The sequence below is a fragment of the Brassica napus genome, chromosome C1 (assembly GCF_020379485.1).
Source record: "Brassica napus cultivar Da-Ae chromosome C1, Da-Ae, whole genome shotgun sequence".
NCBI classification, from domain to species: Eukaryota; Viridiplantae; Streptophyta; class Magnoliopsida; order Brassicales; family Brassicaceae; genus Brassica; species Brassica napus.
Genome location: NC_063444.1, coordinates 46,991,447 through 47,017,678, shown reverse-complemented (window position 1 = coordinate 47,017,678; position 26,232 = coordinate 46,991,447). Strand labels below are relative to the sequence as shown.

Genomic DNA, 26,232 nt, shown 5'->3' with positions numbered 1-26,232 from the left:
AAACAAGCCCATGACACAACCTTACAGTTTTTTTTGTTTTTTTTTTGTTTTACAATTACAGTTTTACAAACATTCATACTTGTTCTTTTTTTTTTCTCTCTAGAAAATGTTACATTCCTACTATAACTTAGACCATGATTAATCCGGAGTCCTAAGAGTGAGATTCTTAGCGGAAGTAAAGAAACTGTTTCTTAATTTTTAGCTAAAAAAATTAAGAACCGGTTCTTAAAGTCCTTATTTAAGAATCGATTCTTAAATTTTTTAGTTAAAAGTTAAAAAACAGTTTCTTAACTTCCAACAAGAACCCCATCCTAAGAACCCCGGTTAATCACGCTCTTAGAGCATGATTATCCGGGGTCCTTAGTGGGTTTCTTAGTGCGTGGATCCCCACAAAACTCTTAAGGATCGGTTACAAAAACTACTAATTAAGAACCGATCTTAGTGAGTTTCTTACACTGTTCGCGGGCCCCACTAACACGAGGCGGCCCGCGATTGGTTTGCTTTTTAATTTTTTTTTTTTTTTTTTTTTTTAAACTAAGAATTCCATTGTGGGTTTTTTAGGAATAATCATGGCTTTGTGGTTTTATTCGTCCCTCGCTGTCAAACAGTTTAAAATTGTTATTTAATCGATTTAGTTCTTTTTTGTAAAATAAAATAATATAACAAAATATATGGTTTATTAAAAATTTTAAAAATTAAAGGATAATTATATCTTGTCTGATCCTAAGTGGCGACAAGAGTTTTCGAAACTTATCTCCCAACCAGCGATAAAAATGGCGTCTTCAACCGTTCTCAACGTCGCCGGAGCTCTGCTTTCCGGAGATTTTCGTTTACCATTTTTGTCCTCTCAAAGACTCAGAAAGAGTTCTTCTTCTGCTTCCATGTTTCGCCTCAGCAATGGAGATCTATCGGCACCATATACTTGCTCTTGGCGACTATCCAGAGACAAAGCTCTAACGAACTCGAAGAGCTTTGCTGTGGGAAGAGAAGCTGAAGATGGCTTCCTCTCGGTACGTTCAAACTCTCACCGCTTCTCTGTTCCTCGCGGTTTCATCTGTTTGTTGTAGGAAGTAGTTTCCTGGGTCGGTTTGATTGTAGAGATATTCAGTTAAAGATTGGAACTTTATGGTTGCTTGGTTTCCAAGTTTCAACCTTTAAGACTTTTAGAATTGGTACAAGTGATGGGTTCCTTTTAGTTACACTGTTTCGGTTTGAAAAGTAAAGATATTCAGTTAAAGATTGGAACTTTATGGTTGTTTGGATTCAAAGTTTCAACCTTTAAGACGTTTAGGATTGCTACAAGTGATGGGTTCCTTTTAGTTTCACTGTATCGGTTTGAAAGTAGAGATATTCAGGTAAAGATTGGAACTTTATGTTTGTTTGGTTTCAAAGTTTCAACCTTTAAGACCTTTAGAATTGCTACAAGTGATGGGTTCCTTTTAGTTTCACTGTATCGGTTTGAAAGTAGAGATATTCAGGTAAAGATTGGAACTTTATGTTTGCTTGGTTTTCAAGTTTCAACGTTTAAGACTTTTAGGATTTGGTACAAGTGATGGGTTCCTTTTTATTACTCATTGTTTTTTTTTTGAGTTGTGTTGAGTTTGTTTGACTCTGTAATGTGTAGAATGTAAGTGAAGACAGTGACGAGATGTTCGACGACTTGTTCAACAAATATGGGAAGGTTGTTTACAAGAGCGACGATCTCAAGTCTCCAACAGCTGAGGTTGATGATGACGCAGAGAGTTTAGCATGTAATAAGCAAAAAAGCCTTTTACTTACAATATGCTTTTTAAAATCATTGGCATTGTTAAGGAATGGAGAAATCCACTCTTTGCAGTTGCTGTTGAAATGGCTAAAGTTGCGAGTGAGGTGAAAGCTGGAGACATTAAGGTCCTCTTCGTGAAGCCTCTCGTCTACTGGACTCGGTTTTTCATCATAGCCACTGCGTTTTCCCGACCTCAAATCGATGCAATCGGGTATAGATATCTCTTTTAAGACTCTCTCTCCCACTGATATCACTATAAACAGACTTTCTCATATCATGAGCTGTGAGGATGCAGGTCCAGGATGAGAGACATGGCTGAGAAGAAGTACGGGAAGGTTGCTAATGGAGATGTGAAGCCAAATGCATGGACGTTGTTGGATTTTGGTTAGTTTCTTTACTTGCGTTTGGTAATGAAGATGTAAAGGCGAATGCGTGAGAGTTTATGTTTTGGTTGTATGGTTTCAGGAGATGTGGTGATCCATTTATTCTTGCCTCCGCAAAGAACGTTCTATAACTTGGAAGATTTCTATGGGAATGCAATGTCGGTTCCACTTCCTTTTGAAGATCAGACACCACCTCGAAGCTGAGGATGATACTGTCTGCTCTAGAAGAAAAAAAAAAGAAAAGGCAAATAGTTCATAATGACCAAGAAGGAAGGAAGGCCTTGGAGTTTTCATTTTGGTTGGTCCAAGGCATTGCTCTGGATTGTGAGGGGGTTGATGCCTTGATGGATTTGGCTAGCTAAGATGGTCCAACAACACTCTTAGAGATCTTGGACTTGTTTGTAATCACAGCAACGAAATGTCTGTATTTTTAGACAATTAGTTAGAATATTTTCAGTCTTATCTTCAAATGAAATGAATTCAAATCTTGTATTTATCAAAAACCATATGAACATTCTTCTTTGTGCAAAGATGAGAGTATCACAGAACATGCTATACAATGTAAAATTTACAAATAATAAGAGCCATTCACACAGCTTTATGTAGTCTCTGATGTTCCATAGCTTATACACAGCAATGTACAATCATTGACCCTGAAACATGATTGGAACAGTCCAGACAACACAAGTAACCTCGGAAATATAAGTTAAAGTGAGAATGGAATGAGTATTTGAGTAAGAGAATGGTTAACCAATCTTTATGTGGAATTTGATTTGTGATAATGTGCTGACTGTTTTTCAACTTCAAAAACTCTCTTAAATAATGGCCCAATGTTCATTTTCAACTTCAAAAGGTATGACATTAACTTTGTGACTTCAATGATACAATGATGAACGTTGAGAAATGGAATTTTAGACGAACAGAAGAAAAAAGACAATCAAACTGAATCTAAAGTTGACTATGTTCCAGTCCGAATAACATTTCCAATCAAAGTGTGGAGAACAGCAAGACAATCAATCTTCAAGGCGACAAAAGTTCTTGAACTTACGTCTATTCAGCGGGTCTCATTCTATCCTTGGTCATCTCAGTGCGTCTGCGTTTACCTCCATTGTCCCCTTCTCCTAAACGCAGTCCTACACATAAATCCCCATCGCATCCACCATTTGCAAGACCGGCAACAAGATCCTCTCTAGCAGTCTCAGGCCAAGCAGACACAGAACACTGACCGCTGAAGCTAGGCATGAACTGGTGCTCCACACTCGGAGGGCCTCCTTTTGTCTCTATCCTCTCTTCAAGATCAATGTGTTGCACCTGAAGAGGTCCTAACGACGCCTCTAACTTCTCCTCAGGGCTTCTCTTCTCTTTCTTGAGATTCACATACGGAGGTGATGAGTCTGCAACCATTGAGCTCATTCCCGTTGTTGAAGCAGCTCGTTGCTCTTGCACTGCCGCTGTACAACAACACAAACACAAGTCGTGTTACTTCTATATGCTGTAACAAGTAAAAGATTACTAGGTCTGCGGGTTCGGTTAGTTCGGGTCAGTTAGTTCAGAAATCCGTTAGTTCGGATTGGTCGAAATCTCACCAAAGTGAACCGAAAAGAAATTCGGTTCGGTTAGTTCGGTTTCAAAAAATTTACCAAACTTTTTGATTTTGTGGTTAGCTCATTAAATTTTCAGTTTAAATAGAATAAAATTCAGAAATTTTTGGTTAATTTCAGTTTAGATTTGGTTAGTTTGGTTAGTTCAGTTCAAAATTTTTGTTAAGTTTGGTATTGTTTGGTAAATATTTTTTTTTTAGAAAACCGAACTAACCAATTACCGAACCAAAAACTGTAATGTTTTAGTATCCAAACTGAACCGAACCTTCTAACCCGAAACCAAACTTTTCGGTTTGGTTCAGCGTGTTTTTTTTTTGTTTTTTTGTTTTGGTTCGGCATGTTCGGGTAATAACCGCATGCAAGATTACCTTTCAGCCCTTCATCGGTGGTGATTAGATCAAGCTGAAGATGTGTAAGAAGTCTTCCTAGATCAACTCCAGTAGTCCAGCTCTCTGGAGACTCACCCACTTTAAGCTTCAGCCTCCCACGGCTTCCAGTGCCTCCCCATATGATCCCAATAGGCCTCGCATTCTCCTCCTCTCCCTTCATCACTATCAAGCTCCCGCTATCTCCTTCAAGATCAAAGGGACTGCGATGGTTCTCCCCAACAACAAGGAAGTCAGTGAGGAAGCAGACACCTCTCTCGTCATTGTACTCCAAAGCATAAGCCAGAACAGTTCCTGTAGTCAAGCCAGAGCTTCTTCCAACTTTCACCACCTGTTTCCCTACTAAACTCCCAACTGGTGACTGCAGCTCAATGGCTTTGACCTCTCCAATCTCTCCTACTCCACCTTTGACAGAGGTTGTGACACGTGACAGGTCGTAGTCGTCTGCAAAGGGGATGAATGCTCCATCTGCTCTCACAAACGTCTCTGCAAAAAATACATTAAAAGTTATTGCGAGGAGTTGCTGATGTTTAACTTCAAGAACTTGATGTTTTTTGAAAACCTGGATTGGTGCCAGCGAAAATGCCAAACCAAAGATCATCCGTGATGAAGGAAGTGGCTCTCTCAACGGCTCCAAGGTAGACACCAGGGCCAAGTGCAGGAGGGAGAGGATGAAACATCTTCTGGCTTGGGTAGTCTAAGTTAACAGCAACATGGCGGTTAGTCACAAACCCAACTTGTCTGCCTCCTGTTTGACTTCTCACTATTGCACCTAAAGTCCCACAAGTCTCCTGGCTTGCCACCTGATTGGGGTTAGGAACATCACAACACAAAGTTATATCGAGTTTGCGGTTGTTAATTCTGGAAGTGTCTTAAATCTTTGTGGACCAGTAAAAAATACGGTCCGTCTTTTAGGATTAGGAAAAATAGTATAACGGGTTTAAGGGATTGTAAATTTATTCATTCACATGGATATTTGCCTCAATTTGTTTTGCTTTATTAAGTTTATTTGTTTTCTTTTAAGTTAATTCGAGTTTGTTCATAACAGGCAGTCGTTTCCATAACATCAAATCACAAATGAGATTATACCTGAGAGCCAGATCCAATGAAGGGATCAGACCCTTGGAGATGATCAACAATATCAGTGGTGAATGTTTGTTTAGGAGTAGGCTGATGATCAGGTTCTCCAAAATATGAAAACTCCACCACATCTACATCACACCATATCCCTCCTGCTCCCTAAATCAACTCCCCCAAAACCACACATTCATTCACAACCATTCTAACACTACCAAACTTTTAAAGATTTCAAACTGTACCTCAAGTGCAGTAGGAAGACACTGAAGAGGGCTAAGCCACTGCTTATGCACTTTCCGAGACACAAACACAATGATAGCAGGTATATCCGTGAGAACTCCTCTTCTGATCCGGAACCCTATGGCGGTTCCAAGACTGTAACAGCGCAAGATCTTGCTGTGGAAGGCTCTTATGGTCATGAGCTCGAGTAAAGTAGTGGCTCGTTGTCCTTTGGGCTCGGAGGAAGCTGGTTCAGGAGAAACCTCTTCCTCCTCATCCTCCTCCTTCTGCAAGTTTGAGAAGTAGTTGGCTCTCTCCTCCGCAGCGTTGCTCAGCCTGCTTGAAGTCGGCCATGAGAAGTAAGACGCTGCCGTGAACTCACAGTGTTGACCTGATGATCCTGGCTGACGCATTGTTGCTACAGTAACTAAATCACAAAGTCTCTCCTTTTTGGTTTTGATTGACAATCACAGCTACACAAGCGACAAGAGAAGCTAAAGATGATCAAAGAGAAGAACAAAGTTTTGAACTTTGAAGCTATTGATGCAGAGAACCCACTAAGAGTGTCAGATACTGATCAGATCAAAGAGTTTGGATTAGATTACCTGAGGATTCATAAACCCTTAGTCAACGAGCCGTGGCCATAAGTCCACTGAAACACTAGTTGAAACTTGTTAGTTCAATACTTCATTGGAAGGAAAGAGTAAAGTTACATCCTTTATCTTTTTCTAGATTAGAAAATGATTAAACTTCAGTTTAATCTCAAAAAGATTAGTGGGTAAAGTACTAAAGTATCCATAAAGTTTACAACTTTTTATAGTAACAACGCGCTTCTGGTCGGTATTAATTATGGCTTAGTGTGTCTTAGTGGATTGATGTCAGAAACCTTATCTTGTCTGGTTCCGATTTGCCAACTTTTTGTTTGATCAAATACAGTTATTCTCCGGTTTATGGGCTTTCACTTAGGCGTGTTGGGGAAAAATATTTCGGTATAGTTTCCTCCGGCCTCCAGACAGGACCCAGGTCCCCGGGTCCGCGATAAAGGAACGCTCTAGGTCCCCGCTAAAAGAAATCCTGGGATCGGTCCCAGGGACCGACTTCCTTTCCAAAAAATGGAAGACTTCCGACAAGGAAAACCTTCTATTTTTCCGAATATGGAAAAGTTTAACCTAAATCAAACCGACTTCAAGACGACTATATAAGAGTTTCTAAATCCCTAAAGTAAGGGATCGACTTCTCCAAGGCTTAGAGATTAGAACTAGACGGGTAGAATTAGGGTTATTACCTAATACTTTGTAACCTCGCTTATTCTTGCTTGTTCTATCTAATAAAAATCTCTTCAAGTCAATATCTTCATTATCTCACTAAATCCCCACGAAACATACACAAACACTTCATAAAAACCAGTTTATCCATCGTTCTGTGGTACTCTAAAAGAGTCTACACAAAAATCCCCTAACAGTTTGGCGCTAGAATGAGAGGAGTAATCTAACTACGTGATGATGGCATGGATGAGCACGACGAACTGTCTGAAGCCGTTTGAAGAAAAGCCGAGCCCCAGGGGCTACCCGGCGACTTGTGAAGCCAGGAAACTAAACTACATCAAGCCTACGTCATATCCGGAGGACTGGAGGCAGGTGATGTAAGCCACCCCGCCGTCAAGAAGAATACCAAAGGTGTAGGGGACGACCCTGAAACCATCAAATCGGAACACCCTGGGATAGACAAGATAGGCTTCACTGGCGAAGAACGAGAGAAGGTCTTTGTTCCACATCATGACGCCCTCGTCATATCGCTTACTATAGCGAACTGTCTAGTCAAGAGGATACTGGTGGACAGTGGTAGCTCTTGTAACATCATCTTCCAGGCCGCATATCAAGGTCTAGGGCTGGAGGAGAATGCCCTGATACGTAAAATGACCGCCCTCATCGGGTTCAGCGGATAAATCAAACGAACAACGGGGGAAACCAATCTTCCTACCTACGCTGAAGGAGTCAGCTTACACACCAAGTTCCTGGTTGTTAACTGCCACTCTTCCTATAACGGGATCCTGGGCCGAGCATGGATTCACGACATGGGGGCAGTCCCCTCAACTCTCCATCAGATAATGAAATTCCTCACACCCTGGGGCATTAGAGCGATTAAAGGAGATCAGGAAGCCGCTCGCCACTGCTACCAGGTCGCTCTAAAGAAACAGGCTGAGGTAGCTCAACCCTCTCAAAGCAAGCCTCAGGCTCCACATACGGAAGAACCCGAGATTGAAGATATGGATGACGTGCCATTGGTAGAAGGAAACTCGACCCGTAACCTCAAGATCGGCTCCAAACTCTCCGAGGGGCTGAGAAGAAGGCTAATAGACTTCCTTAGATCAAACTCCGATTGTTTCGTGTGGTCCCACTTGGATATGCCCAGGATCGACCCAGAGATCATTATGCACCAGCTGCAAGTAGATCCCTTGCACCAACCTATTAGGCAGAAGCGAAGGAAGTTTGCTCCGGAAAGAGATACTATTATCAACGAAGAAGTCAAAAGTTTGTTGAAAGCATGGTTCATTCGAGAAGTGCAGTATCCAGAATGGCTGGCCAACGAGGTCGTAGTCAGGAAAAAGAATGCAAAATGGTGAGCCTGCATTGATTTCACAGACCTCAACAAGTCTTGTCCAAAAGACCCTTTCCCTCTGTCTCATATCGATAAGCTTGTCGATGCCACAGCTGGACACCAACTAATGAGCTTCATGGATGCCTTCTCCGGCTATAACCAAATACTCATGCATCCCGAAGACCAAGAGAAGACCTCCTTCATGACGTCCCAAGGGATCTATTGCTACAAGGTCATGCCCTTCGGTATGAAGAACGCCGGATCGACGTACCAGAGGCTGGTAAATATGATGTTCGCAGATCAGATAGGGCAAACTATGGAAGTATGCATCGACGATATGCTGGTAAAGTCCCTGGAAGCAAAGGATCATATATCACACTTACAACAAGCCATCTCTACCCTCCGAAGATACAACATGAAGCTCAACCCAGCCAAGTGCTCATTCGACATCAGTTCCGGAAAATTTTTAGGGTGTATCGTGACCCACCGGGGCATCGAAGCCAATCCAGAGCAGATCAAGGCCATCCACTCGATTCCCTCTCCAAGAAACGTCAAAGAAGTCCAGAAGCTGACCGGTAGGATGGTGGCTTTGAGCAGATTCATATCCAGACTCTCCGACAAATCCCATCCCTTCTTTGAAACTCTAAAGAATCCAAAGGATTCAAGTGGACCGAGAAGTGTGAATCGGCTCTCCTTGAGCTCAAGGCCTACCTCATCACTCCTTCCCTCTTATCTAAACCCTTGCTTGGTGAGGTCTTGCTATTGTATTTTGCGGTCTCAGAACATGCTGTCAGCGCCGTCCTGGCCCGAGAAGAGGGAATTATGCAGCTGCCAATCTACTGCGTGAGTAAAGCCCTCCTGGATGTGGAAACCCGCTGTAGCCATCTGGAGAAATTAGCCCTAGCCCTGATGGTCGACGCTCGAAAGTTGCAGCCTTATTTTCAAGCTCACCCAATTGTGGTTGTTACCTCCTTCCCCATAAAGCTGGTCCTGCACAAGCCTGAGGTTTCCAGGCGGCTGGCGAAATGGGCAGTCGAACTTGGGAAATAAGACGTGATCTTCAGGCCTGCCACGACGATTAAATCCCAGGTCCTAGCAGATTTTGTAGCCGAATTCTCTCCGGCTCTGCTCCCGGCTCTCGAACAGGAGACACGTCTCCGGAACGGGGTAGAAGAAAAGGGAGAATGGACCTTGCATGTTGACGGCTCCATTAATGTTCGAGTGGCAGGAGTAGGGATTGTGCTCACGTCTTGTTGCAGGCTGGGATTTGTACTACACGGATGGCTTGACTGAGGCTTGGTTTTGGCTAGGCTTGGACAGGTCGGACGGACATACAAACGGAAGATCGGTTAGACGGGCGCGATGGAGAGGGAGATGGCCGATCTGGTTCCTGAAACGAAAAAGAGTTATTTTTATGAGTTTTCTTTATGAATCAAAATGATGAAAGAAGAAAAGTAAATGTTGAATGAAGAACAGAAGCAAATGTGACTTTTTATGGGTTTTTATATTGAATGGAAAAATCTAGAACTATATGATGCAACTGAAACAAAACAAGAGAAGGATAGAAATATGGGGGATGGATCCTTGTTGCTGGATGTGTACCTCTCTCAACAAGAACAGTGGATGGAGGTGGATAGCTATGGGATTTGGCTTGCTGGATGTGTATCACTCTCTTGTTTCTCACAGAAAAAGACTTAGGGTTATAGGTTTGCAAAGGCAAAATTATTCATAAAAGACTTCAGGCAAAAATCGCCAACTACATGGAGTTATATAGGGTTTATCCTTGTTGCAGCCAGCAATTCAGCAGCTGAACCAGAGGTCGACCCAACACCCTACTCAACCAGCCAAGGTGCCAACCAGGATATACTTGCACTAAAAATGCCATATCTTACAAACCAGGAGGGTTTAAATCACGAGTCTAATTTTTATGGATTCTACACTAAAAAAGGAGTCCAGGCCAATTGGAATTGGGCCAATATATTCACGGGGAAAGAAGTTATGAATTTTACAATTCAGAGGTTTCTCAACCCGTCCATCTGCGAGTACCCGACTTTAGAAGAAGATTCAAGCTCAATTAAGGAGCGGAATGAAGCAAAGCCCATCATAGGAGTCAAGAGGAGTTTATCAGCTTTCCAGAAAGCCCAAGATCAGGAGAAATGGCCACGGAAATTAGGAGTTATGATCAATTCCCCAGAACCGACCAAACCGACGTCATCTATGGAAAGTCTTCAACCAATTCAACTTGGTTCGACCCAGAGCTATTTATGGGAACCAGGAGATCATCTTAACCAATCAGGAGGTATTACAGAAGTCCTTAGCTGCACCAGAACCCAGGAGATCAGTCGGTTCAATGGAGAATCACTTAAATCAAATCGGAGCTATTTATGGAAAGATTGGACAATCTTTCGGTTTGATCCCTTCCAAGCAATTCCAATCCAACCAGGAGAACCAGACGACATCCAGAATAAACCAAGACATCCAGGAGACATTATACACGAGCCAGAAGAGTTCTACAACTTCATCCCATGCACCAGCCCACATAGGAATAAGAAGATCCCCATTATCACCGAACTGCCTTATTTGGAGTCTCTTGCATTCAAACTCCAACAGCTCTTTTTCTACCAAGGAAAGGACGAGATAAGCATCTATCAAGCATTCAAGAAGGTCCCAAGAAAGCTCTCTTATCCCCTTAAACCATCCAGGTTCAAGAAAGATCAGATTCTTTACTTGGAGCCAAAATCCCACAAAAGGCTCCAACGGCTAGTTTTCGATTTCTTTCTTAGTTTTGATTTGTTTCCTTTTCTATTTGTTTTAGAACGTTAGGACCTTTGTCTCTGAGCATTATATAAGCTCCTAGACGTCCATTGTAAAGATTACCCTTAATCACCAAGTTAATAAAAAGTTATTCAGTTTTTATCAAAGATTGTTCTTTGTATAAAATATCGGTCTTAAGGATTCAAAGAGAGATTCTTTGTTGTTCTATTGATTTCGTGAGTCTAGTTTATTTGTGCAAATCAAATAAGCTCAGTACACAGATTGAGAGAGTCAATCACATCGTCCCACCATTCCATCCGATTGAGAGATTCAATCAAAATAAACCTCCTCCGCAAATCCACTTCAATCCATCTTTTGATCAAGCTGAGAGTGATACACATCCAGCAGCTTGATTCCGCCATATCTATCATTTTTCTTTGTTTATTTATCTTAGTTTATTCTTCATAGCATTCGTATCTCATTCATCTTTCATTTGTTTCAGGTTTTACAATCGATTTCAGACCATACCGACCAACCGGTCACATCTTTGGTTGATCCGATTTGAACCTCCAACAACCATTTGGGCGACCCAGCTTCCAGCCTGCAACAATCCCTTATGAGACTCAAAGATAAAAAGGCCTTAAACAAGCTGGCCGAAAATGAGGCTGAAACAATAGCCCAAAATCTTAACCAAATAAATTAAAATAAACCAGACATCTGGTTGTCGGTTTGAGAAGTCCGGATCAGAATTCATAGTATGCTTGCATAGTTCCTCGTTAAAACCTTTCGGGAAAACCCAGTGGGACAAAACCTGATAAGGAAAAAGAGTACAACAGCATACTACCCCTTCTGATGACGGCTATATCTCTGAACCGGAAGCAAGTTGGTTGGATGGATTGAGGATGAAGGTGGAAATGGTCAAGCCGGCTTCATTCTGATCAATGGAGGAGAACAGACTTGAATGAGAGGAGTCTGGAACCTCTAATGGTTCGATGGTGTCTTCAAGCTTTAAGTCGGCCAACTCATGGATCAATAGTTGCTTGAATCCGGTTTGTTCCTGTGCAAGCAACTCCTGGACAGCTTTGGCAAATCCAGCTCTTATAACCCTTGAACCGGACCTTGTGGTAGGACCTTTGCGGATGATGGGAACCTCAGTTGTGGGTACTGCAACATCCCCTCCCTCTTGAACAGGTTCTGTCCTCAGAACATCTTCGTCATCTGCAATATAAGGAGACAGATCAGACACATTGAACGTTCGGGAAACCTGGAACTTACCTGGCAGCTCTAGCCGGTAGGCATTGTCATTGATTCGGTCGAGCACTCGGAATGGTCCGTCCCCCCGCGGGGATAGTTTGCTCTTCCTCTCTTCCGGGAACCTCTCTGGCCTCATATAGAGCCACACCCAGTCGCCTGGTTGGAAGATAACTTATGTGCGCCCCTTGTTGAGCTTGATCCGGTTCCGTTCAGCCTTCTTCTCCAAAGTCTCCTTGACTTGCCGGTGCAAGATCTTCACAAACTCAGCCTTTTTGTCACCACTCTGGCTAACTTGCATGGCTGGGGGCAGTGCGGATAGGTCCATGGGAGTCTCTGGTCTAAAGCCATACACGATCTCAAAAGGGGAGAGATTAGTAATAGAGTGCCTTGCATGGTTATAAGCAAACTCAATGAAAGGCAAACAACTCAACCAATTTCTAAGATTCTTACCCACCGTAGCCCTCAACAACTGAGAGAGTGTACGGTTTACTACCTCGGTCTGACCATCAGTCTGTGGGTGGCAAGTGGTCGAGAAAAGGAGCTTGGTTCCAAGCTTTTTCCACAAGGTCCTCCTGAAGTGGCTGAGGAATTTTGTGTCTCGGTCGGACACAATGGTACGAGGCACTCCATGTAAGTGCACCACTTCCTTGAAGAAGAGATCGGTGGTTTGGCTTGCATCATTGGTCTTGGAACACGAAATGAAATGTGCCATCTTGGAGAACCTTTCCACTACAACAAAAATAGAATCCTTGTGTTCTATCTTGGGCAAGCCCAACACAAAGTCCATAGACAGATCGACCCATGGTGTAATAGGAATAGGTAAAGGCATGTGTAAACCATAAGGATACGACCTGGATTTGGTTTTGAGACAGACAGTTCACTTGGCGCCAAGGCTCTCGACGTAGCGCCTCATCCGGGTCTAATAGAAGTGGTCGGACAGGACGCTCAGGGTTTTGTCTCGACCAAAATGCCCCATCAACCCGCCCCCATGAGCTTCTCGGGTCAGTAAGTCTCGCATGGAACCATGAGAAATGCACAGGCGTTTCTCCTTGAAAAGAAACCCGTCCTGCTGATAGAATGGACCCATGGCTCCCTTAGCCGTGTTACTGTAAAGCTCAGAAAAATCAGGGTCAGTTTCATAAGACATTTTAAGTTGTTCAAAACCCAAGATCTTAGCCTCCATGGTGGTAATGAGGGTGTGGCGCCGGGATAGAGCATCTGCCACTACGTTGTCCTTTCCTTTCTTGTACTTGATCACATAGGGAAAAGTCTCCACGAATTCCAGCCATCTAGCATGCCTCTTCTTTAGTGTGGTCTGGCCCCTCAAATGCTTAAGAGTCTCGTGATCTGTATGAATAATAAACTCTTTAGACAGAAGATAATGTTGCCAAGTTTCAAGTGACCTTACTAGAGCATATAGCTCTTTATCATAGGTGGGATAATTGAGGGCGGTTCCACTCAATTTCTCACTGAAGAAAGCCACTGGCCGGCCCCCTTGGGTCAGTACAGCTCATATCCCTGTCCCTGAAGCATCACACTCAATCTCAAAAGGTTTATCAAAGTTAGGAAGAGTTAGAACCGGTGTATGTGTCAAACTATATTTAAGCCTGTTGAAAGACTCCTCTTGGGTAGGGCCCCAAACAAAGGTTACGTTCTTCTTGATCACGGAGGTCATTGGGGCGGCAATGGTACTGAAATCCTTCACAAATCGTCGATAGAAACTGGCCAGTCCATGGAAGCTGCGGATATGTCTGATCGTGGTCGGGGTCGGCCAGTCTTGTATTGCCTTGACCTTCCCCTCATCAACCTTCAGTCCCTGTGAACTCACAACAAAGCCTAAAAATACTAACTGATCAGTGCAGAATACACATTTCTTAAGGTTAGCATAAAGGCCTTCTTGCCTTAAGGCTTTCAAAACCTGTTCAAGGTGTCCCATGTGCTCAGTTAAAGACCTGCTGTAAATCAAGATATCATCAAAGTATACAACCACGAATTTACCAATGTAAGGTCGGAGGACCTCATTCATGAGTCTCATGAAGGTGCTAGGGGCGTTGGTAAGGCCAAACGGCATCACCAGCCACTCGTATAGACCTTGCTTGGTCTTGAAGGCGGTTTTCCACTCATCTCCTTCCTTCATGCGGACTTGATGGTATCCACTCCTGAGATCAATCTTACAAAACACAACAGACCCACTCAGTTCATCCAACATATAATCTAATCTAGGTATAGGGTACCGATATTTGATGGTTATGTTGTTGATGGCTCGGCAGTCCACACACATGCGCCACGTCCCATCCTTCTTAGGCACTAGTTGGACCGGAACCGCACAGGGACTAAGGCTCTCGCGGATGTAGCCTTTGTCCAAGAGATCTTGGACCTGCCGTTCCAGCTCCTTAGCTTCCTCCGGGTTGACACGGTAAGCGGCTCGGTTTGGTAGTGGCGCGCCGGGTACAAGATCGATCTGATGTTCTATGCCACGGACAGGGGGTAAACCGGCCGGAATCTCAACAGGGAAGACATCCTTGTAACGTCCCATGAGGTCTTGTAATACGTCCGGTACTTCAGGAGCTTCTAAATCTGCAAAACAACCTTCTTTAAAGATCATTAGTAGCACCTGTGTCTCACGTTGTAATGATTTAAGCACTTGTCCGGAAGTCATGTAAAGGTTAGTGTTACTTACCTGGCCGGACTGCGTCATTGCCTTCTGCATATCATGAACTTCTCGAGGGCTGAGAGGTGCTAGTATGTGCTTCTTGTTGTTGTGGACAAAACTGTAGATGTTGGTGCGGCCATGATGAAGCGTCTCCTTGTCAAACTGCCACGGCCTTCCTAGAAGTATATGGCCGGCTTGCATGGGCACAACATCACACTTGACGTGGTCTTGGTACTTGCCAATACTGAAGGACACAACAACTTGTTCGGCAATCTTGAGCTCAGTCTCATCATTGAGCCATTTGAGACTGTATGGTCGAGGATGGGCAGTTTTGACCAACCCTAGCTTATCAACAAGATACTTGCTAGCCACGTTAGTACAAGATCCGCCATCTATGATCAAACTACATACCTTGTGATCAATACTACATCTGGTGTGGAAGATGTTCTCCCGCTGGATGGTCTCTGGGTCAAAGAGGGTGCTAAGAGCCCTCCGGATCACTAGCAGCTCGCCTGTCTCCGGGTAATCGGTTACTTCCTCATCAGAAATCACTGTCGCGGCCTCTGCCTCATCTTGGGATTCATACTCGCCATCCCCCTTTAGGACCATCACTCGTTTGTTTGGACAATCCCGAGCGTAGTGGCCGTTGCCCTGACACTTATAACAAATGATGTCACGAGTACGCAAAGTTTGGGCTTGAGTCTTACCCTGCTCCGGCTTAGATGCATTAGACGATTCAGCCTGGTTTGTCTTGAATCGGCTCTCAATCTCAATCGTCTTGCCCTTGTCGCCTTGCTTTGAACCCGGTTGAGTCCAAGCAGGTTTGTTGCGGCTGGTACTGGCCGTCTTGCGCTTGATGTGCTGCTCGGCTTGCGTAGCAAAGTGCAATAGATCGTTGAAGTCTTCATATTGTTGTCTCTCCACCTTGCGGGCAATGCGGTCTTGCAGCCCTTCCAGGAATTGGGACATCATTGTCTCCTCGGGCTCGTCGGTCTCAAGCTTATTCCTGAGTGCCTCGAACTCCTCAAAGTACTCCTCCACAGTCTTAGTTCCCTGCGTAAGTTTACGAAAACGTTTTAGCACATCACGCTGGTAGTAAGATGGAATGTACCTCGCGCGAAGCTTGGTCCGCATCTCGGTCCAATTACGCGCTCTCCACACTGGCCCGGACTTAGCAACGTATCGATCCCACCTCGAAAGAGCATTGTCCGTCAGCTGGCCTGCTGCTAGGGCAACCTTCTTGGCCTCACTATATTGGTAATAGTCGAAGATGTACTCCATGCGCTTCTCCCACACGATGTAGGCATCCGGATCAACCTTGGCGGCAAACGTTGGGGGGTGAAGCTTAAGCGCCTTGCCTCCCAACCAGGGCTCTTCCTCCTCTCGGTCTCGACCTCCTCTATGGTCGCGGCCTCCTCCTACATGGGCCCGAAGTCCTCGCGCGTGCCTCCTACCTTCCCGGTTCGGCCTCTCCTCGTCCTGACTGCGCGTATCATCGGTACTGTCCGCATCCGAGTCAGTGTCATGCGGGTCCGGCTGATGCCTTCCTGGTGGTCGAGGTCCGTGGGGCCTGCCTCCCTGGCGTAGCTGAGCAAGCTCGGTGGTGATAGCCCTAAGGCTCGCCCTGAGTGTTTAAGGCCGCTTGGTCTTGACCTACATCTCCCATAGTTCTCTGAAAAGATACTCAAAGAAAGATTAGAGGCAAGAGGGGATTAAATAGTTGCTTGGGTCGGATACTTGAGTATCGACCAAGACTAGGAGTAAATGCAAAAAATTTAAGCTAAAATCGTATCAAGTTTGAAAAAGGAAAGAGGGAATATTTTTTTTTATTTTCGAAAACTTGGAAAGAAAGTAAAACTTCTTTAATATATATATATATTTTTTTAAAATTTCAAAATCGAAAACTTGGAGAACAATCCGAGAATTTGAAAAATAAGGAAAGTAAATATTTTTTTTTGAATTGTGACGGCTAGGGTTCAGAAAGAACTGAGTTTCGCAGGAAACTTCAGCTCTGATACCAAATGTTGCAGGCTGGGATTCGTACTACACGGATGGCTTGACTAAGGTTTGGTTTTGGCTAGGCTTGGACAGGTCGGACGGACAGACAGACGGAAGATCGGCTAGACGGACGCAATGGAGAGGGAGATGGCCGATCTGGTTCCTGAAACGAAAAAGAGTTATTTTTATGAGTTTTCTTTATGAATCAAAATGATGAAAGAAGAAAACTAAATGTTGAATGAAGAACAGAAGTAAATGTGACTTTTTATGGGTTTTTATATTGAATGGAAAAATCTAGAACTATATGATGCAACTGAAACAAAACAAGAGAAGGATAGAAATATGGGGGATGGATCCTTGTTGCTGGATGTGTATCTCTCTCAACAAGAACAGTGGATGGAGGTGGATAGCTATGAGATTTGGCTTGCTGGATGTGTATCACTCTCAAGGCAAATCGATGGATGGAATGGAGGTGAAGAATCGCCACAAGCTTGGTGGTTGAAGCTTGATAAGACTCGGCTACTCTCTCTTGTTTCTCACAGAAAAAGACTTAGGGTTATAGGTTTGCAAAGGCAAAATTATTCATAAAAGACTTCAGGCAAAAATCGCCAACTACATGGAGTTACATAGGGTTTATCCCTTATGAGACTCAAAGATAAAAAGGCCTTAAACAAGCTGGCCGAAAATGAGGCTGAAACAATAGCCCAAAGTCTTAACCAAATAAATTAAAATAAACCCGACATCTGGTTGTCGGTTTGAGAAGTCCGGATCAGAATTCCTAGTATGCTTGCAAGTTGCCTCGTTAAAACCTTTCGAGAAAACCCAGTGGGACAAAACCTGTCATGTCCCCGATCCAGGATAGGATCGTCTGGACGGACTGCGGTGCGAGGAAATGCACCAGTCAGGTCATATGACCTAAAGACAAGTATATCATGGCCTGAAGGTAAGGTCAAGGGCATCAGGAAGCTAAGGCATAGCTAATCCAAGAAGGAGACAAGCTCAAAGGAGCTGGACAAGCGAGCTGGTAGCTGGACAAGGTCCAGGTGAAGCTCGATGAAGTGAATGATCAAAATGGATCATGGGAAAACTAAGTCTAGGTCTGGAAATAGACCAAGGGACTTAGAAGGATTGAAGAATATAAAGGAAGCAAGCTAGACGCAGTGTATAACAGCTGGGCGATGCAGTTTGCAAGCTCGACCAGCTAGGTGAAGTGTAGTGCAGCTCGGTGTAATTCACTAAAGTGTAGGTCAGCTCCCTGAGCTGGATTGTCTAGCTCACTCAGCTGGGGATCAGCTCAACTCAGCTGGACTGAGTGTTCAGGTCTCGGGCAGTTGGGCCGGGTCTGGACAGTGGCTGGGCCATATGGGTGACCCATGTGTGCCGATGGGCTGGTGGGCCCTTGGGATTGAGCCAGGAGAAAGGACAATCCGTGTGGGCTTGCTTCGGACATGTCCAGGAGTGGTTTGACAGTTCCAGGACGTCTGGTAACTGCCAGAAGCGAAAGGGTGTGATCTGGACCATTGATTAAATCAATGGCCAGGATTGAAACCGAAGGGATGCAATGGTTAAAAAGTAACCACCCCTTCTTCTATAAAAGGCAGGCAAGTCCGTGCCTTTGCAGGCACGCCAGGGCTTCCTCCTACATCCTGAAACACAAAGAAGCACAGAGAAAATATAGAGAGTTGGTCGGATTCCCAATCCAAGACCCATGGTTGTGTGAAGGCCATAAAGAGGCAGTTTTGGAAGAGATCAAGGGGGGAAGTTTTGAACGACTTTCTGGTGGCTTTGATCCGTGATGTTATCACCTAAAGCATCCTCCAGGGTCTGAGAACACCCGAAATGGTGAGGAAAGAAGGTAGATGACCGGAACTCATTCCCAAAGGCCAAAACAGCCTTAAGGGCAGATGTGTGTAGAAAGGCAGTTTCATGGGCACTGAAGGGGGAAGTCATGGACGACCCTGTGATGATGTTCGATCATGGATGATCACATCCTGGGATTCCTCTGTGTCTTGGGAACACACGCAGATAACCAGGAGAGAAGGGGAAAGGCCAGACTCCACTCTTACAGGCCTAGACAGCCTTTAAGGTAGATGCAGTGTAGAAAGTGGTTTCATGGGAGTTCCATGGAAAGGAGGATGGGTGCGACCCATGAATGGAACTTATCAATAATGGAAGTATATGATAAGGATTGATAGAGGCGTGCACTGGAGGAGCATGGCCGAACATAATAAGGAATTGCACATGATCTAATCAGATCATGTATAAGGTAACCGGTTTTATGATTACCTTTTGAATTACAATTCTGTTGACTGTGGAATTGATCATGGCCAAGTATGGCACGTCCTTGAGGAATATATATATTATGAATGATTATGGTGTAGTCTGTTGGATCAGACTTGATGACATTAAACCATGGCTTTGGTCGGTTCAGGAATGGTGCCCATGGCCTTGGCCGGGCTGTTCTTGATCAAGATCTATATGGTCAGGTTTGATTCTTTGGAATCTGATTATGGGAATCTCTTAGTCGGGATTTATCATGAATTATCATGATTTTTATTGAGTTTTATCGAATTGATTTAGAGATGGTCAGTTTGGCCGGTTTGGCTGTTCGTGGCCGAGATCTCTAGGATCGAGGCCGGTTCTGCAAATTCTGATTATGACATTCTCTTAGTTGGGAATTATCATGAATTTACATGAATTTTATTTAGTTTTTGGATCACATTTGAAATCGGCCAGATTTGGGTTTAATGAGAAAATGATCGATTAGTTAAGGAACCAGCCATGCAATGATAGATCCTTGTGTTAGGTTGCCGGATCATATGCTTGTGTATTGTGAAATTTGTCACTTATGATTATTGATCATAAGGAATGTTAGTTATCAACCTTGGGTTGGTAAGCTATGTGCAAAGCATTGGCTACGAGCCATAAGGAAGATTCTAGCTTGTACTTGGTGGCGTGGACCATAAGTACTGAGCTTGGTGTTATTATTCAAGGAAGGCCGTGTGTGATCTGATCATGGGTAAGGATGGACGACCTGATCCATAGATGATGGATCAAGGTGTCTGATCTGATTGATCAAAAGATGCACCGGTTGTAAGAGCAGGACTGATTGGATCAAGGTATCTTAGTATGATGAGGATTGAGGTATACTATAAACACTTTTGTGGATGGTATGGGACGTTCACAGATGTGTGATGCTTTGGAGAATGGTATGGGACATTTTCCATATGTGTGATCAAACCGAGATCCTACTCATCTAAGTACTTAATGATCGGCTTCGTTGGGGCATGGTTCCATGGCCGGTTAGGTATGTGTGAAGACTCATCAGTTCTGGGTCATGTGGGGTGGTTGGTTGATTGACTTAGGATCTGATGGGCATTGTTAGTCCATGAGCTGGACTTGGTATCATAAGTTGATAAGGCAAAAAGGATGTGGGACAGTGCACGAGCCGGTAAGGGCCAGATGCATGTCCTTAGCTGTTTGAAGACTTCTCAAGGGTTACTTATGTCTGTGGGGATGGTTGGCTGAATGACTAAGTACCCAAGGGAAGATTTTATGCAGGTGTAAAGGAGCTGGACGCAGTATATGGCAGCTGGCCATAGCTCGGTCCTAGCTCAGTTCGAGTGTGGCAGCTCGATCAGCTGGTTTATGAGTTCATTCAGCTAGAGTAGCTGGGCCGATGAGCTAACAAGCTCCGTGGATGTGGCAAAGGTATGATCTAGCAATGTTGCATAGATCTAGATAGAATGGTTAGGGGAATGGAACCTCTGATTTTATGACTTGGTCTAGGTTCAGGATCGACCTTGGAGCTAGCTGGCAGTTGTGTTTACTGAACAGTAGCCGAGGTGATTCGACCAGACAAGTATTATATTGGTTATAGACCAATGGTTAAGTAGATACTATTCCGCTGTGCATAAGTTGAAAGGATCTAGCTAGGGAATGACTAAGGTAGTCTTGAGCTAGGATCTGAGTTAGCCCTCGCCAATGGGCGATATTTTAAATAAATGGCAAAATTTTTAGAGGTTCGGTCCGGGTATGGACTGAGCGACGTAAGGCATCGACCACGGCCTAGTCGGCCGGGATCGGGTCTTACAAAACCAGATAAGGAAAAAGAGTACAACAGCATACTACTCCTTCTGATGACGGCTATATCTCTGAACCGGAAGCAAGTTGGTTGGATGAATTGAGGATGAAGGTGGAAATGGTCAAGCCGGCTTCATTCTGATCAATGGAGGAGAACTGACTTGAATGAGAGGAGTCTGGAACCTCTAATGGTTCGCTGGTGTCTTCAAGCTTTAAGTCGGCTAACTCCTGGATCAATAGTTGCTTGAATCCGGTTTGTTCCTGTGCAAGCAACTCCTGGACAGCTTTGGCAAATCCAGCTCTTATAACCCTTGAACCGGACCTTGTGGTAGGACCTTTGCGGATGATGGGAACCTCAGTTGTGGGTACTGCAACACGTCTCCAACAGGGAACACGGCCTCGAGAGCCGTAAGATGTAACTTCAAAGCAACGAATAACGAGAGCGAGTATGAGGCCTTGATCGCTGGATTATCGCTCGCCCACTAGCTAGGTGCAGAAAATATCCAAGTTTACAGTGACTCCCAACTAATTATCAATCAAGCACAAGGAGGATACCATGCCAAAGACGATAGCATGATCCGGTATCTGGCAGTCGCGCAGCATCTCATCAAGAAGTTCAAAAGCTGCAAACTCACTCAGATTCCCAGAGAACAGAATTCGCAAGCCGACGCTTTGGCTAACCTAGGGTCCACCCTTGAGACGCACACCCATATGAGTATCCCTTTGCTGGTACTCCAATGGCCGACCACCCTAGTAGAGCCATCGAACGAGGAGGTCTCCGCCATTGAAGAGGAAGAAACATGGATGACTCCCTTAGTCTGATATATGGAGGATGACATACTCCCAAAAGATCGCAATGAGAATAGGAAAATTAAGAAGAAAGCCGCTAGATAATGCCTCTCTCAGGGAAAGCTATACCACAGGTCATTCTCTGCCCCATACCTGAGATGCATCACACCCCGTGAAGCAGCTAGGATCCTGGTGGAACTACACGAGGGAGATTGTGGGTCTCACTCCAGCGGAAGAAACCTAGTATTGAGAGCTAAAAGAGCAAGATACTACTGGCCCACGATGGCTGAGGACGTCAATCAAAAGGCTAGACTCTGCGACAAATGCTAAAGACACGCTCCAGTTTCCAAACTACCTCCAGAGAATCTCAAGTCCATAAGCTCACCCTGGCCTTTCAGGAAATGGAGCATGGACATAGTGGGGAAATTTCTCATGGCGCCGGGGCAGAACGTTTTCCTCCTAATAGTAGCAGACTATTTTTCAAAGTGGATCGAAGCAGAAGCACTCAGCAAGATAACCGACCTCCAAATCAGAAAATTCATATGGACCCACGTGATCACGCGGTTCGAGGTCCCAGAGAAAATTGTTACAGACAACGGCCCTCAGTTTACAAGCCACAATTTCAAGGAGTTCTGTAAAGACTGGGGCATAAGATTCTCTTTCGCTACACCTCGACACCCTCAATCTAATGGCCAAGCGGAATCCACAAACAAGATTGTGGTAAATATGCTGCTAAAGAAACGCTTGGGGAGTTCTCAAGGAAACTTGGCGGAAGAGCTACATGGTGTCCTTTGGGCCTATCAGACTACCCCCAAGACATCAACGCAGGAGACCCCATATGCGTTGGTACATGGAGCAGAGGTTATAATCCCAACCGAGATGCATGTGAAGACCACGGTCTCGGGGACCACCTCTCAGGAGGAAAATCATGAGCTAATGTCGCTGAGTCTCGACCTACTTGACGAAAAAAGAGAAGCTGCTCGACTGAGAAACTGGTCATACCAGCAAGAAGTAGCCAATACCTACAACAAGAAGGTCAAAACCATAACCTTTCAGCAAGGCGATTGGGTCCTACGACGAGCAGATAAAACAACTGGGAGACTCACCCCAGGATGGGAGGGACCCTACAAGTTAATCGGGGTGTGGGGAGCAGGAGCATACAGGCTGCAAGACACTAAAGGTAAAATACAACCCAATTGCTGGAATGCCTTGCACCTCAGAGCTTATCATTTTTAACATCGACCCCCGGATCATATTTTCTATATCTATTATTTAAGCATTACGGATTCCTACTCCTATGTACGCTGAAACGTCTCCGGACAAAGCTTATACAATAAAATAGTTTCGACTATAAAAGGGTGGTAGGAATACCATAATATTTAAAGGGGCAAACGAGCTGGATTAGGTCCAAACGACCTTCGATCCTGGCCAACCCTCAATAAAAAGTTGTAAGACCACAGGAAAACAATACAGGTATGAGACATAAGGTATGAATGGGTCTGCGCAAGCCCGAGTATGCCGTCAATACTACCTAAAACCCCTGTATAGCCTCAGGCATATCGGGGTCCCAAACTAAATAAATACCCAAACGTGAAAGGTACATGTATTAAAACGCTACGTGCTAAAATAATACAGGGGACACAAGGTATAATTGCAAAAGTATTGTAATAACAGGGAGCAAAAGTGCAAAAGTACGGGAAAGCAGCGTAAGCCTGGCATTTGGGTTTTCACCCATTCCAGCACCCTCTAAGTCTGATAGTGGCTTCATGTAGAAGCCGCATGCAGCACGGGAACTCGATAGTAGCCAACTTCCGAGCTGCAGAATGCGAAATCCCAACAGGTATCAGTAGCGGCCTCACCTAGGCAGGCAGAATACAGTCCCTTAAACTAAAAATTCAAAACCCCCGAGTGTTTGAAAGCCTTCGGGTCCCCAAGCAGTCGCCGGGCCCTGAAATGATTTCTTCAGGACCTGAAAAAGGTAAACCTCCAAGTTCTTTATAACCCACGGGCCCAACTACGATCTCAGGATCCTAAGTATAGAAGTTCCTAAATGGCCTCAAAGCCCGAAAACCAAAAAATCTATAAACGATCTATATAGCCTATAGGCCAACGACCTCAGGGTCCCCAGAAAGACTTATGAATCCTATATCGTCAGAGCTAAGATTCCAACCTTGGAATCCCGAACTCACGAGAAAACAAGAAGCAAAGCTTGCAGGGAAAAGGAATTCATTACGGAAAATCATTGTTCCAAAGAGAATCAAGAAAGGTAACAAGAAGCCATTATTCAAAGAAAAACAGGTTCGACAAAAACCAATAAACATCTAGAAAGGCGGACCAGCTGATACTCGAGACTCCGCAACGGACCTCTAGGTGACTTGAAAAAACCCTCCAGAATGGCGACCCAATCCCTCAGACCAAAGCGGATGCTGACGATATTCTCCCACGGGATCCCAGTACTCCGTCCTTCCTTCCAACCATTCCTTCTCAAGCTCCCATCTAGCCGAAACTCTCACCTGCCGAATCAATAAGTCACGTTGAGCCGCCATATCTCGCACCCGGTTACGTAGAAGGAACAGCTCGGTGGGCAGCCTCTGCTGAATGCCCATTAGTGGAACCCCTCCAGTCGGAGTCCCGACTGAGTCTGGTCTAATCCAACCAGAAGACGGCGTCGCTCTAGCCAAACGAGGTGGAGGATTGTAGAAAGAGCGCCTTCTTTACGTCCCAGCCTGTTGATACTCGTCGTAAAGAACCAAAGCAGGGAGTCTCGCAATATTCCCTTAAAAATAGAAGAGTAAGAAGACGAAATCCTACCGAGCAAGGACTAAGAAGCAAGAACTTACCCCAAAGACGGCTGTGGCGCAAGACTTCCTTACTCACTTGGAATGGTACTCTACGGAAATGCCGAGAAATCGCTAGCACCTGTTTCACCACTGCTTCCCTAAGGAAGGACACCGGACGAGCCACATCTGAAAACAAAACCGATCATCGACAAATCAACAACCGCAGGAGAATGAAGTACAAAAGACAAGACTTACCGACGGTACGCCAGAACATAGGGTAAAGGATGGGTTCATGAATCTTCATAAATGCGTATCAGCTGTTCCAGTTATTCCCAAAGGGGTAGTTACCCCTGGTACCTCTCGAAGGCTCCTCAACCAAAGGGGTGCCATCGCGGGGTTGAAGATGATATACTCTGGGCATGATCGTCAGCGGGGCAAAGTAATAGGAATACATAACCTCATGTATCCCGATGTCGAGGCCATAGAGCTCCCCACGTACTTGGATCGACATTAGAGTCCTCCAGGATAAGGGAGTAAGTTGAGAAGGGCAGAAACCAAAGAACGACGATATCTCAGCCACGAGTGACGGAATGATCCCCCGAAAATCTGCCACCAAGTATGCCTCAAAGAAGGCCATCTCGCTTGGTCCCCCGTCAGCAGCGCGTTCAAACTCAGAAGGACTCCTCATCTGTATCGAAGAATGAATTGCATATCTCCTCCGGATAGCCATCAGATCCCCCTCCTGGATCTCAGAGCATGGGCCGTCATCAAGAACATATGAGCGACGTTGCTTCAAGGGCGCCATCGGGATCGCCTCATTATCAGCCTCGGGGACTTCTCCGTGAGAAGCAACAGGTGATGAAAAAGGGTCAGCAAATAGGCAACGAGGCTTTACGCGACCACCTACGAGCGAGGCCGGAAGAGAGGGTAAATCAGAATTCATCTTTCTCAAATCAGGGATGATCTGGTGAGAAGCGTCGTGCATCCTAAATATACGCCTAACCCTTTCCTTTTTGAAGACGGAGAAAAGGAAATCAAAATTTTCAAATCTCCTAGAGAATCCTTAGCAAAGAGCGACCGGCCTAGAACAAAGGAAATCTGATCCAGGAAGGAAAACCGCTATTCATCAGCCCTAAAGATCACACTCCCGCCTTTTTCCGGTTCAAAGGATCCCAGCCTCATCATCTAGAGAAACTACTATCAATCTCTGGCTAAATAAAGAGGAACCGATCCTCACCTGGGTTCAGAATGAGCTCTGGCTTGAGTGGAACCCAGGATAGCGAGACCGATGGAGCGGAGTCCTGCCTAAGGGGGGCCTGCTGAGAATGAGCAACCCCGGTTGACTTGAGTGCACAGGTTATTCCCCGACTTCGATGACGAAATTGAGAAATAAGAGGCAAACTGTTGGAGAAAAATACCTCGGTATCATTTCCTCCAGCCTACAGGCAGGACCCAGGCCCCCGGGTCCTCGATAAAGGAACGCTTCATGTCCCCGCTAAAAGGAACCCTGGGGTCGGTCCAACCTCCCTTCCAAGAAATGGAAGATTTTCGACAAGGAGAACCTTCCATTTTTCCAAATATGGAATAATTTAACCTAAATAAAACCGACTTCAAAACGACTATATAAGAGCTCCTAAATCCCTAAAGCAAGGGATCGACTTCTCCAAGGCTTATAAATTAGAATTAGACGGCTAGAATTAGGGTTCTTACCTAATACTTTGTAACCTCGCTTATTCTTGCTTGTTCTATCTAATAAAAATCTCTTCAATCCTATATCTTCATTATCTCACTAAATCCCCACGAAACATACACAAACACTTCATAAAAACCAGCTTATCCATCGTTCCGTAGTACTCTAAAAGAGCCTACACAAAAATCTCCTAACAAGGCCC

General features: G+C 44.7%; 3 protein-coding genes across 3 annotated transcripts; 2 read left to right on the top strand and 1 right to left on the bottom strand.

Moving 5' to 3' along the window:
• Positions 1–664: 664 nt before the first annotated feature.
• Positions 665–2,743, top strand: LOC111210896 (protein Iojap, chloroplastic). Its single transcript, XM_022711657.2, has 5 exons — positions 665–1,010; positions 1,625–1,751; positions 1,838–1,976; positions 2,061–2,149; positions 2,231–2,743. The coding sequence occupies exons 1-5, from the start codon at positions 774–776 to the stop codon at positions 2,350–2,352; spliced, it is 714 nt and encodes a 237-aa protein (XP_022567378.1). The 5' UTR covers positions 665–773; the 3' UTR covers positions 2,353–2,743.
• Positions 2,744–2,985: 242 nt separating this feature from the next.
• On the bottom strand, positions 2,986–6,297 carry LOC111210894 (protein NARROW LEAF 1-like). Its single transcript, XM_022711655.2, has 6 exons — positions 6,037–6,297; positions 5,455–5,904; positions 5,225–5,374; positions 4,698–4,938; positions 4,118–4,621; positions 2,986–3,599 (listed from the first exon to the last, which is right to left on the bottom strand). The coding sequence occupies exons 2-6, from the start codon at positions 5,842–5,844 to the stop codon at positions 3,199–3,201; spliced, it is 1,686 nt and encodes a 561-aa protein (XP_022567376.1). The 5' UTR covers positions 5,845–5,904; positions 6,037–6,297; the 3' UTR covers positions 2,986–3,198.
• A 15,671-nt stretch (positions 6,298–21,968) lies between these two features.
• On the top strand, positions 21,969–23,332 carry LOC111210888 (uncharacterized protein K02A2.6-like). The gene is made up of 2 exons (XM_022711649.1): positions 21,969–22,740; positions 23,235–23,332. Exons 1-2 carry the CDS (start codon positions 21,969–21,971, stop codon positions 23,330–23,332), a joined length of 870 nt encoding a protein of 289 aa, XP_022567370.1.
• Positions 23,333–26,232: the final 2,900 nt, after the last annotated feature.